The sequence below is a fragment of the Ascaphus truei genome, chromosome 4 (genome assembly GCF_040206685.1).
Source record: "Ascaphus truei isolate aAscTru1 chromosome 4, aAscTru1.hap1, whole genome shotgun sequence".
NCBI lineage: Eukaryota > Metazoa > Chordata > Amphibia > Anura > Ascaphidae > Ascaphus > Ascaphus truei.
In genome coordinates this window covers 36168873-36182067 of record NC_134486.1, presented here as the reverse complement: position 1 = coordinate 36182067, position 13195 = coordinate 36168873, and the positions used below count along the sequence as shown (strand labels likewise).

Below are 13195 nucleotides of genomic sequence, written 5' to 3'. Positions count from 1 at the left end.
GCACACAGGCGTACATACGTCACTGTGCAATAAATACACTGTGCAATACTCCGCTCTGCACACAGGCGAACATACGCAACTGTGCAATAAATACACTGTGCAATACTCCGCTCTGCACACAGGCGTACATACGTCACTGTGCAATAAATACACTGTGCAATACTCTGCTCTGCACACAGGCGTACATACGTCACTGTGCAATAAATACACTATGCAATACTCCGCTCTGCACACAGGCGTACATACGTCACTGTGCAATAAATACACTGTGCAATACTCCGCTCTGCACACAGGCGTACATACGTCACTGTGCAATACTCTGCTCTGCACACAGGCGTACATATGTCACTGTGCAATAAATACACTGTGCAATAAGTACACTGTGCAATACTCTGCTCTGCACACAGGCAAACATACGCAACTGTGCAATAAATACACTATGCAATACTCTGCTCTACACATAGGCGTACATACGTCACTGTGCAATAAATACACTATGCAATACTCTGCTCTGCACACAGGCGTACATACGTCACTGTGCAATACTCTGCTCTGCACACAGGCGTACATACGTCACTGTGCAATAAATACACTGTGCAATACTCTGCTCTGCACACAGGCGTACATACGTCACTGTGCAATAAATACACTGTGCAATACTCTGCTCTGCACACAGGCGTACATACAATAATTACACTGTGCAATACTCTGCTCTGCACACAGGCGTACATACGTCACTGTGCAATAAGTACACTGTGCAATAAATACACTGTGCAATAAATACACTGTGCAATACTCTGCACTGCACACAGGCGAACATACGCAACTGTGCAATAAATACACTGTGCAATACTCCGCTCTGCACACAGGCGTACATACGTCACTGTGCAATAAATACACTGTGCAATAAGTACACTGTGCAATACTCTGCTCTGCACACAGGCGTACATACGCAACTGTGCAATAAATACACTATGCAATACTCTGCTCTACACATAGGCGTACATACGTCACTGTGCAATAAATACACTATGCAATACTCTGCTCTGCACACAGGCGTACATACGTCACTGTGCAATACTCTGCTCTGCACACAGGCGTACATACGTCACTGTGCAATAAATACACTGTGCAATACTCTGCTCTGCACACAGGCGTACATACGTCACTGTGCAATAAATACACTGTGCAATACTCTGCTCTGCACACAGGCATACATATGTCACTGTGCAATAAATACACTGTGCAATACTCTGCTCTGCACACAGGCATACATATGTCACTGTGCAATAAATACACTATGCAATACTCTGCTCTGCACACAGGCGTACATACGTCACTGTGCAATAAATACACTGTGCAATACTCTGCTCTGCACACAGGCGTACATATGTTACTGTGCAATAAATACACTATGCAATACTTTGCTCTGCACACAGGCGTACATACGCAACTGTGCAATAAATACACTATGCAATACTCTGCTCTGCTCTGCACACAGGCGTACATACGCAACTGTGCAATAAATACACTATGCAATACTCTGCTCTGCACACAGGGGTACATATGTCACTGTGCAATAAATACACTGTGCAATACTCTGCTCTGCACACTGGCGTACATATGTTACTGTGCAATAAATACACTGTGCAATACTTTGCTCTGCACACAGGCGTACATACGCAACTGTGCAATAAATACACTATGCAATACTCTGCTCTGCTCTGCACACAGGCGTACATACGCAACTGTGCAATAAATACACTATGCAATACTCTGCTCTGCACACAGGCGTACATGTCACTGTGCATTACAATATGCAATACTCTGCTCTGCACACAGGCGTACATACGCAACTGTGCAATAAATACACTATGCAATACTCTGCTCTGCACACAGGCGTACATACGTCACTGTGCAATAAATACACTATGCAATACTCTGCTCTACACACAGGCGTACATACACAACTGTGCAATAAATACTTTGCTCTGCAGCTACACAAGACTTAACATTTCTAAGTGGCAATTTCAGATTCCCAGGGCAATGCACAGGGAAACACGTGGAAACCGTTTTAATGACGCAGCATCTGCTCAGCTGCAGCCAAGAAGAGCTTCCAACAGCAACGCAGACGTGGCAGGCTCAGCTGTGCTTACAGGGTAAAAATAACCTGCACCCTGCACTCTTTTCAAGACTAAATAAAGCCACTCAAACCCAACATGAACAAACAAAGAGATAATGGAGGCCCTATTAGATCATCTGCAATGTAATCATAGGATATTGTTTGGGAAATTTGCAAAAGCGTTACATAGTAGATGAGGTTGAAAACAAATTTGGCCATCGAGTAACACCTGTTACATCCTGAATGGCCGATATCCTCATTTATTTATATTGATCCAGAGGAAGGCAAACAGTGAAATATTTTACAATTATTTCTCACAAGGGAAAATACATTCCTTTCTGGCAGTAATGGCAGACACTGAACATTTTAGACTCTAGGAGGTGTTTCAGTAGGTGCTCCCCTGGTGTTAAATGATAATAACAAACTCACAGTGATAAAATAATGCAACAATCAGTAATTAGCGACAGAGAAATACATTCATTCAGTGACAAAATAGGTTACTGTGAAAAAGTGAATATTTAAAATCGTAAATAAATCAGTGCATACAAATAGAACTGTTATTTCCCAACTCAAAACCAACAAAAGTAGAAACTGTCTCCTAGGTTTCTTTTCACATGTAGTATCCTCCAGGAAAGGGGAGCGGGGAACGCCGGAAAGAAAGGGAACTCAGAAAACAAAAAAAACAATTGCGCAATATCGTAGGCAGAACTTGGCAAATCCTATTAGATGGCTGGGATAATCCAAATCAGGCAGCATTCCCAAGTGTGGCAAATCAAGGTAGGATCCCTCTGATGGGTGCAGATATTCCTGAAGAGAAGTACGTGGATAGTGCAGATGGTCACAGTAAAAAAAAACAAAACAGAGTTAGAACAATAAAATGCAATAAGTGCAACTTACAATATAGTACATCCTTTAAAACATATAGCAAGTACAAAAGGATTCGAGCTGCGGTCGTGTCCAGGCTCTGGACCCGCTCTGATCTCGCCGCCTCTATCTATCAACAGGGCCCTGGCGTCTCGATCATAACGTTTTTGTACTGTGAGCATCGGCACTATCCGCGTACTTCTCTCGAGGAATATCTGCGCCCGTCAGAGGGATCCTACCTTGATTTGCCACAGTTGTGAATTCTGTCTGATTGGTTTTATCCTATGGGAGTATCCATCTCATAAGGATTTGCCAAGTTATTCCACACTTGATTCCTACGATATTGCGCAATTTGTTTTTTTTCTGTGTTCTCCTTCTCTGGATTGAAAATTTTAGATTAAAAAAAAAAAACAAAAAAAAAATTACACATCAAAAACAAATGGAATATTCAAAATATTTGCGATAAACCTGCAATCCGAATTGGCCCAGATCGCCCGTCTCTACAGAAACCAGCAATTATTTCCCATAGTGCACATCCAGAATACAGCACCAAGCAGGGTAGATTAAACAAATAAAGAGTAATAATACTTAGGATGCACATCCTTCATTTGTATGTACAGCATAATAGATTAATTCCAGGTGACCCTCCTTCCACCTGCAGCAAAACTAAGACAGATACTCCGAGAGCCAAGAATCTTAAGGGGGAAAAACAAAACAAAATATCTGTAAAAGCTTTTTTTGTGCTCACTGGACTTTATAAAAATTATGCTATTTTTTGTAATAATTTCTAGTTATGAAGATTAGAAGATTTAGGAAGGTAAGAAAAAAAGTGAACACTTAAGAGTCCTATCTAACCAGTTCAAATGCAGCCAATCTGACCGGAGCTTAAGTAAGCCCCTTAGTTCCTTTTGTCTGATGTTCACAAGGTGCAGTCATTCTGCAAACACACACATTTAGTGGGGAACAAACAAACCCCAATAACCTCAGATATAGGAATCTGCAGCGAGAGACCAGTCACTACTACATATTCTCACCTCCGTGTGCTCCATTAGATTGGACCCGTACAGTCTTGCTTCTGTGGCAGCCCTGCCCAGGTATCGGACGATGGAGTTCACATCGGTAAAGGACTGAGTGCTGAAGGGGGGAAAATACAACTTAATAATACGACGATGGAGTAAATCACTTTCTGCAAAAGATTTGGTAATAGAAAAACATGTTCAACTGTACAAGAAATGGTTTCAATATTAGCACCTTGGGAAAGCGAGAATTGAACTCACCAGTCACACGCTTAATGGATTAACCCAGGGAGGAGGGGGGGGGGCTGCTAACTCCAGTCCTCAAGGGCCACCAACTAATCAGGTATTAATGATATCCCTGCTTCAGCACGGATTGAGCCACCTGTGCTGAAACCGGTATATCCTTAAAACCTGAACGGTTAATGGCCCTTGAGGAATGGAGTTCCCGCCCCCCCGCCCCCCTCCAGTTAAACAGTACCCCCTGTTTACACTGCACAAACCTCGAGAAACAAATAACGCTCTCGTTCTCAGCTCCAGGATGACTTATTGCATCTCACAAGAATGATCGAGTCTCCCGCTCTCTAGATGCAACATCAAAATAGGAAATCTCAAACGTGCAAAGTGACCTAAAGATAATGTTACATTAGAGAACGAGGTGCCACTCAAACTCATACATTCACAATCCTCAATCTGCACCTTTATTAGTCAGCTACAAGCTCCTATACAAGTGGCAATCACTGCCCTTGGAATGATATGGTATTTTTCAATCACAGCCCCCTGTATGCTGGAAGGACGGTGAGCATCCTGCCGATTCCTCCCATGTGGTAGCAGTTACCTCCTGGAAATGCAGGTACTGGACCCATTGCTCTTTCCAAAACCTATCCCTGGTTTTCATACTTCTTCTAACAGGCTGAACTTTTTTTTATGGCTTATTAAACATTGCTAAAACATAGGGTCCACCGATTAACCCCTTTATTTCTCGTCATTAAAAAAAATGGATATTTGCAATATGGTGACATTTACAAGATTAACTAGAAATATATATCCCTATGTATGTACTATAGCACTTGGGAACCTCCGTTCTGTACCCAGGACCTGGACCTAATCAGCTCTGCTCATCAATATTGCCCTGAACAGACAATGTCCTTTCCTGGAATCCTGCTTCTTAAATGAAGCTTGTTCTATCGGAAATTCTCATCTTGTTACTCTTCATGTAACTGCTTTATGAATGTCCTCCCTTTTTTCAGTTCTGCCTTTCCTGATATATCCCATTTTCAATAAAGAGCTACAATTTTTAAATAAAATAAAAATGGCAGATATTTAAAATATACAGACATACCCCGCATTAACGTTCACAATGGTACAGGAGCATGTATGTAAAGCGAAAATGTACTTAAAGTGAAGCACTACCTGTTTTCAACTTATTGATGCATGTACTGTACTGCAATCGTCACATACGTGCATAACTGATGTAAATAAGACATTTATTACAGGCTCTATAGTCTCCCCGCTTGCGCACAGCTTCGGTACAGGTAGGGAGCCGGTATTGCTGTTCAGGACGTGCTGACAGGCGCATGCGTGAGCTGCTGTTTGCCTATTGGGTGATATGTACTTACTCGCGAGTGTACTTAAAGTGAGTGTCCTTAAACCGGGGTATGCCTGTATATATTTTTGAGTCAAGATAATATCCCTTTAATTCCTTTTCCAATGGGGAGCCTGAAATGAAAGGTTCATCGTGAATTTGGGCAGCTCTCTACTAAGTGTCAGGGCAGAGAAAATAGTAGTGTTTCAAAAAAAAAAAATGAATAAAAGTTTCAAGGTTCCAATTTCAGGAAAAACATACAAAATTATAATAGATTTAAAAATACTTAGACCCATTTCATTTTTAAAGCCAACTATGTTTTAACCTGTTAAACAAACGTACCCATTATAGGCCCTACAGTATGCGGGACTTCAACTTTTAATTGGATTTACTCCTTCATTGCAAGGTTTAGAACCGGAGCGTGTTACCAGTACTCAAACAGAATAAATAAGGAGTGGACATACTGTAACTGAATACTACACAACGGGCACAATGCATATCAAACACATTAACCGCTTCAGTTGTTCCGGGGATCTCTTTCGAAATAGAAAAATAAGTGTACAGCGGGGCCCCGGGTATACGGCGGAATTCCGTTACAGGGGCCCGCCGTATAGTGAAAATCGCCGGATCCGTTTTCAGTGCTGCGCATGCGCAAACCGGCATTTTCGTCGTTCTGCGCATGTGCGACCTGCGACCTGCGGTCTGCGCGCGCAACCGGCGGTCTGCGCGTGCGCGATTTTAAATTCAACATGGCGGCCCCCTTCTCGGTGCCGCCGTATCAGCGGATCGCCGAAAAGCGGGGCCCTGCTGTACATAAGATAAGAACCCAATCTTTGAAGGCCCACATATTGCAAAATGAACCACTTTGCATAGAGGCCGTTGAAGTGACATGTTACCTGCAAAAGTAAACCTCAGCGAGAAAGGACTCAATACAATGCAGCACGAGTGTTTATAGCAGACATAGCACCGAGGCCCATGGGCACTAGGCAATCTAATGCCATAACACACCTCCCAGTCCATTGCCACGAATGGGCAGTACGGTGTGTCCCAACACCATGCGGTGTCAGGGCAGAGGGTGGCTTGGCAAATATTACTTTAGGGCAGCATTTCTCAACCAGAGTGCCACGTCACCCAGGGGTGCTTCAGACTAACCCTAAGGGGTCCTGCAGAAAAAAAACTCATGCGATTTTAGTGCATCAACTTGAATGCTGCAGTGTTTTACTGCCCCCCGCTGGCAGCAGGATTACTGCAGGTGGAAAAGTTTGCATTACATTTAAAACTGCAGAGCAAGCAATATCCTACATGTATTTTTTTTAATAAATCAGTTCTGTACTATGAGAAAATACTTGTGGCATTTAAAAAAAAAAAAAAAAATGTTTCTAATGTAGGAAGCATTTCCATGTGACAGCCCCTTCCCCTTCTGATAGGCTCAGGCTCTTGAGACACGCCCTGTCTCTAGCAGTGCACCAATTGTATCTAGTAACTGCCCAGTCAATCATATTCTAGGAACTACATTGCCCACAATGATGTGCAATAACTGAATTAGATAGCCCCGAGCAAGCGATTGATTACAGGAGAACGGATCGATCTGCAGCTTAGCTTATCACTTGTCAGTGTGCAGATTGTATTGATGCACATATTGAATGGGGGAAAAAATACAGCTCAACCCCGTTATAGCGTGATCCGCTTAACACGGTTTGAGCGTTGACCCCGAATTTTAAAAAAAAACGCTCGGTTCTAAACCTTGCAATGAATGAGTAAATCCAATTAAAAGTTGAAGTCCCACATACTGTAGGGCCTATAATGGGTACATTTGTTTAACAGGTTAAAACATAGTTGGCTTTAAAAATGAAATGGGTCTAAGTATTTTATTTTTTTTTGCACACACACTGCATACACTCACAGCACACTGCACACACACAGCACACTGCACACACACAGCACACAGCACACTGCACACACACCGACACTGACACAGTCAAATACACACACACACACCGACACTGACACAGTCAAATACACACACTCACAGCACACACACTCACAGCACACACACTCACAGCACACACACTCACAGCACACACACTCACAGCACACACACTCACAGCACACACACTCACAGCACACACACTCACAGCACACACACTCACAGTCTCTTTAAGGGAGCTTGCTCTCGCAAGACGGAAGCAGAAGCAGGAAGCAGAGACAGAGAGAAGAGCTGCCAGACGCCGAGTAAGTGCTGCGTGCTGTTGCCGCTGCCCCACCGGGTCTGGGAACGCTGGGAGAGTTCTCAGCTTTCCCCCTCCGGCGGACGCGGTAGCACCACAAAAAACAAACTTGGGGCGGCCATTTTTTTTCGCGACCCAGTTTATAACACGGTGGTCGCGGGTGGCCCCCGAGGACCGGGCTTTAATGGGGTTAAGCTGTATATATATTTATTATTTAAAAACCGGCAGCTTGAACTGCAGCAGGTGACCTGCATTTCACAGACATCTGCAAATATATCATTGTATTTGCATGAAGATAATACGGGCATTGGAAGTGTAAAAGGATATGGTAATGAAATACTTCATTTCACTTTCTACCCAGTTTCATTGGAACTTCAACCTGTAGAAGAAAAGGGTGAGAAACACTGCTTTGATAGCCCACTGGGTTAGAGACTATTGTCTTCATACTTCAGATCATATTGGTACCAAAAAAACCTGACAGTGTTAACTTTATTTTTATTTATTTTTTTATGAATTAGGAATACTCAAACCCAAAACAAATTTTAAACAAAAAATAAAAAAAAAATAAAACTTTACTACAAAATGTCTTCCGTGATTTATACATAGAAAAATAAAAATAAAACTCATCTGCACTGCAATAAGTACATTAGTACAAACCAATTAGACCAAGAGTAAATTATATGTATAAGTGGGGGAAGCAGACATGTCAGCTTCCTCCCCCCCCCCCCCCCCTGGCCTCGGGTGTATCATGCTGTGCGGGAGGAATAAGCCACGCAGAATAATTAGATGCATTACATTTGTTGGATTAAGGGAAGCAGCGCGTCATGTTCTTGTTAAAGGAATTGGACTATCAGGAGAACACACATCCAGCAAAAGAATACAACATGGTGCACTGTCCAGCATGGCAACATAAACACTATAGTGTGCATCATCTCTCCTTGCAAGGTCAAGATCAGCAGGTTGACATGTAACAATGCATCATTCAAAGGGTGGTTGCCATGGATTACAATAGCTTTATCTGTGTGTAATGATTGTGGGAAAGGACTCCACACTTACTCAGACACCCGAAGGACGGTCTCTTTGCCTTCGTCTACAGAGATGTGCACTTGGTCTTTGAGATGCTCCACAGCCAGCAGGGCTCCTATGAGAGGAGGACATTATTATGGTCACAGAAGAGCAGGCGAGCATGTCAAGCAAAGGAAACTGCACCAGGCTCAACATGTCACGGATTGCCTTAGCAAATGTTATACAATACATTAAAACACAAATTGTAGCCATAGCAACAACAACAACAACAACAACAACAACAACACCCTGCTAGGTGAATGTCATATGAACCTTAAAAGAGCAATCCAAGCAATATCCTGTGTGTTATTTTTTTATTTTTTTAAATACAGCAAGGCCCGCTTCTCGGCCCTCCGCTTTTCGGCGCTGCCGAGAAGGGGGCCACCATGTCCGCGCATGCGCATAACGGGCCGGGCCGGGGTCGCGTATGCGCAGAATGTAGGGTTTCCCCGATGTTGCGCATACGTAGAACGGCGCATTGACGGTCTGCGCATGCGCAACTAACGAACATCGCCGGTTACGCATTCCGGCAATTTTCGCTTTACGGCGAAAGAACAACCATTTACAAAGTCACAGATATTGAGCCAATACTCCTCTGCAGCCATTTAGTGAATAACCGAGCCGAATCTTTGCCAATCGATCACAGGAGAACGGCTCGATTGGCAACTTAGCGAATGACTTGTCATTGTGTGGATTCTATTGATGCACATATTAAAGGGGGGGGGAGGAGAACCTGCAACTTGGACTGCAGCTTTAACATCCTATTTTAGAAGCGGTCACATAAGAATGTACAGTAATACTTCTCCCCAGACCTGAAATTCCAGTGTGTTCTTTCCCCCAGCTGTTTTTCATTAACCTGCGACGGTGTCTGATCAGCACTATCGCAGTGCAACTGCCAATCACTTGAAAGGATGTTACTATTTACTTGAATAGACTGTATACAGCATTAAGAGAATGTCAGAAATAGAAGCCAAGTGTTCTACAAGTTCGGGAAACAGAGATTTCGTTTTTCCCCATATACTGCATAACTGTGCCCCCCTTAGCTTTTACCCACAATGTTATGAAAACCTCGACTATATGAACGTAAGCTTTACAATTTAATTTCAGGGATTCACTAGAAAGCTTCACGGTGCTCTTGGATTTGTGGCAGTGCAGAGAATGATGCAAGCTGCCTCCAACTTCCAGCTAAATCAGGGCGCCATAATAAGAAAGAATGGATTTAAAGAAGCCCATTAGAAGCCTCACAATATCCGTTTGCTTTTCTCTTGTGATTGCAAGCAGGAATACATTATGTATATCTTGGCCCATTATTCAACCGTCAACTTCACTTCAGCAAACATTGATCTGTCTATATTGTTGCATTAATCAATAAAGACGACATCTGATAGACTGAACATTTCAGAAATATGACTTCTTTGCCCGAGCGAAACGTTTAACATTAGGAATGCAAATACAGGTGTTCTTCCATTAAAGCAAAAAAGTAAACACACCCCATTTTCTGAGCCTGACGGGGTGTACAGTATAATGATAATATCAAAAGGCATACATTTGCTATACTAATTGTTCTGACTTTTAGTGACCAATTTTTTTATTTAATAATTACAAAACAATAAAATAAAAGCTGTATTACTTCATGTGGAAAAAAACCCAGAACAGAAATGAAACTACATAGTAAGATCTGTTCTTATGGATCAAAAGTTTGTTTGCAGCATAGAAGAATCTGAACATGTCCAATAAAATGTTATACATTTAGGCATCACATACGTAACATCAAAAGGATCAATAAGTATTCTATAAAGTGCTATTCGATGATATTAATATGGTTATTAACATTTGAAGAAAAACGATATCACTTACACGTGACGACATTGCAATCAATGCCCAATGTGAGTGCTGGTACACATATGCACTACATATGCACTACAGCCTTGAAAAATAGATATGAAAAAGCAATAGTTATAATATAGGTTAGTAATTTGAGGGTTTACTCATTGTGTGGGGAGGAAGTTAAACAATTGATAACTAGCATGCTCTCCAACATCACCAGTATGAACAGGTCTACAATATTAATCTGACTCGTGTTACCGGCGTCTCCGACACTCAAAGTTAGTTCTATTACACTGGGTTTATATGGAGAGTCTGATTGTATTTAGTAAAGGCGCATCAAATCGTTTAATGATAATACTATATTTACAAGGGGTGTATGCTATAATCCTGGATTATGCCACAGAACAGCTAAAACATTTTACATATAAAAACTAGGAGGGAGAATAAAAAAAATAAATTTAAAATAAAGGAGCGTATTTTTATAAATAAAGGAACTAGAGGGACATCAAAGCCCTTGCACCATCATCTTTTGGTCACCGACCATATACTCAAATGACCATACTAATGATACATGCCATGACAAGCTGTCAAACTAGCTGCAAGACGACAGGTGGACAATCTTTTGCTGTGGGTGTCGCAGATCGGATTAAGGACTAGAGGGGTTCTCTATCATTTATAGGATGCATATACTAAGGCTCCCCATCAGTTCCTCCATAGGTAACCCCTTTCGTTACCAGAGGGGCCCGCAACACATCGCAAAAGCACAAATAGCGAAGGCAAAAACCTGCACTGCGAAGCCCCTCTGGCAGCTAAAAGGGTCAACCACATTCAAGTTCCTACAATACTGGCTTGCAACGCAATCACTGGAGAATGCTGCATCCCCCACTAGGTTACCCTAATTGTATTTATTTATAACATGTTTTGCCAAGAAGTAATACAGTGCGTGTTACCTCTCGTTTTCAAGTATGTCCTGGGCATAGAGTTAAGATGACAAATACATGGTTACAAATACAAGGCATCCCACTTCTATTATTATATATATTTTTATCATGCACAGGAAAGCCCAGTTCACTGCTGCAATGATAACCCCTGGCCATTCTATTATGTAAACCCTACACTCAACCCCCCAGTATCATAGCATAAGAGAGAGTACCACTGGGCTGCAGAGGAGAGCATGAGGGGCAGCATGATGCAACCTCTGGCTAATACCCCCTGCAGTGTGTGCGTGTGTGAGCTTCATGTGACATGCACAGTGCACGTGGCTGCTGTCATTACCCAGCGGAGGGCTGCTGGTGGGCACGGTGAGGGTGAGCGCCATGCTCTCTCTGCGCTGCCGGTGATGATGATGGGGGAGATGAGGGTGGATGATCCCTGCGCTGCCACGAATGAGAAAGAGACAGCCGCTTCCGGATCTCACATTCACAGCGAACAGCGCCCACCCCCTGGCAGCCCTCCGCACCGCCTTCACCGCCCTCACAGTGACGACACTTCCGGAGGCCGGGATGTTCAAGCAAACTTGGAGAACGCCTGCCAGGTTTTACCAATTACGTCAAGCCCCGTGAAGCACTCGACGCCATTTTGGGATTGGAAAAAAGAGTGCATTTTTATTAAAGAACACACCAGAGATGGGGGAAAAAATTCAGACAATTAATACTTTCTTAACTGATTCAACATGATGATGTTGATCCCTGCAGATGGGCTCCCTGCCACATAAATGGTTATTTATACTTTTTTGTGTGCCCTAAATAAAGATGGCCTCTAATGTGCCCAGTGCCCGAGTCTTTATGAAGCAGTGGATGCTGTGTGGAGAGGAATCCTGCGAAGTTCCTAAACACATCAAGGATGGTCACCCAGTGTCCAAGTGTACCTAAAGAAAACAGATATTGTTGTTCATACTGCAGCAGTGACACTTTTTTTTGGTAATGGTTGTGCAGCCCTAATCATATACATTTAATCATTTGAAAAGGGGGGAAAAAAAGACAGTGAAAAATATTTCATAAACAGATGGAAGCATAGTATCCAGAAAACAGCACGTTCCCCAGGCCCAGTGAAAAAGTTCCTATCGCCCGGAGGAGAGCGTGCGGCTGGTTGTAGTGCCACTGTACCAGGTGTCACCCACTGTGCTCCTCGTCGCCTCTGTCCAAGATCGTGGGTGCCCCTTTGGCCCCGTGTCTGTCTTATGGTCACTTCAAGGGCATGTCCAGAATGCAGCCACGACGTCAGATAATAGTCGTGCAATTAGAATTTCATCAAGGAGCATAAATGTAATCACCGTCTAATCTACAATAAATAAGGAAAGGGGGTATAAAAAGCATCTATCCCTTCCCAGGTAGTATTCCAGCCCCATTCCCAATCATTTAATAATCACTATTAAACCCTCCAACATTTGGCACATCAAAATAGGTACTCATTATTTGCTTCACCAGTGTGGGATAGAGGAGCTTCCTTGCAAGTGAGACCTAAGGATGGATGGATGTATATCTTTATTTAC

At 42.8% G+C, this 13195-nt stretch overlaps 1 protein-coding gene across 2 annotated transcripts in view; it reads right to left on the bottom strand.

Moving 5' to 3' along the window:
• EPRS1 (glutamyl-prolyl-tRNA synthetase 1) overlaps nt 1-12138 on the bottom strand; it is a 131445-nt gene extending 119307 nt beyond the window's left edge. For both annotated transcript variants that reach the window (XM_075595582.1, XM_075595583.1), the window contains exons 1-3: nt 11980-12138; nt 8869-8953; nt 4021-4120 (exon numbers count right to left, since the gene is read on the bottom strand). In XM_075595582.1, coding sequence (XP_075451697.1) covers nt 4021-4120; nt 8869-8953; nt 11980-12022 — 228 coding nt within the window. In that variant the 5' untranslated portion in view covers nt 12023-12138. The remainder of the gene's footprint in view (nt 1-4020; nt 4121-8868; nt 8954-11979) is intronic.
• Between the last annotated feature and the right edge of the window lie 1057 nt (nt 12139-13195).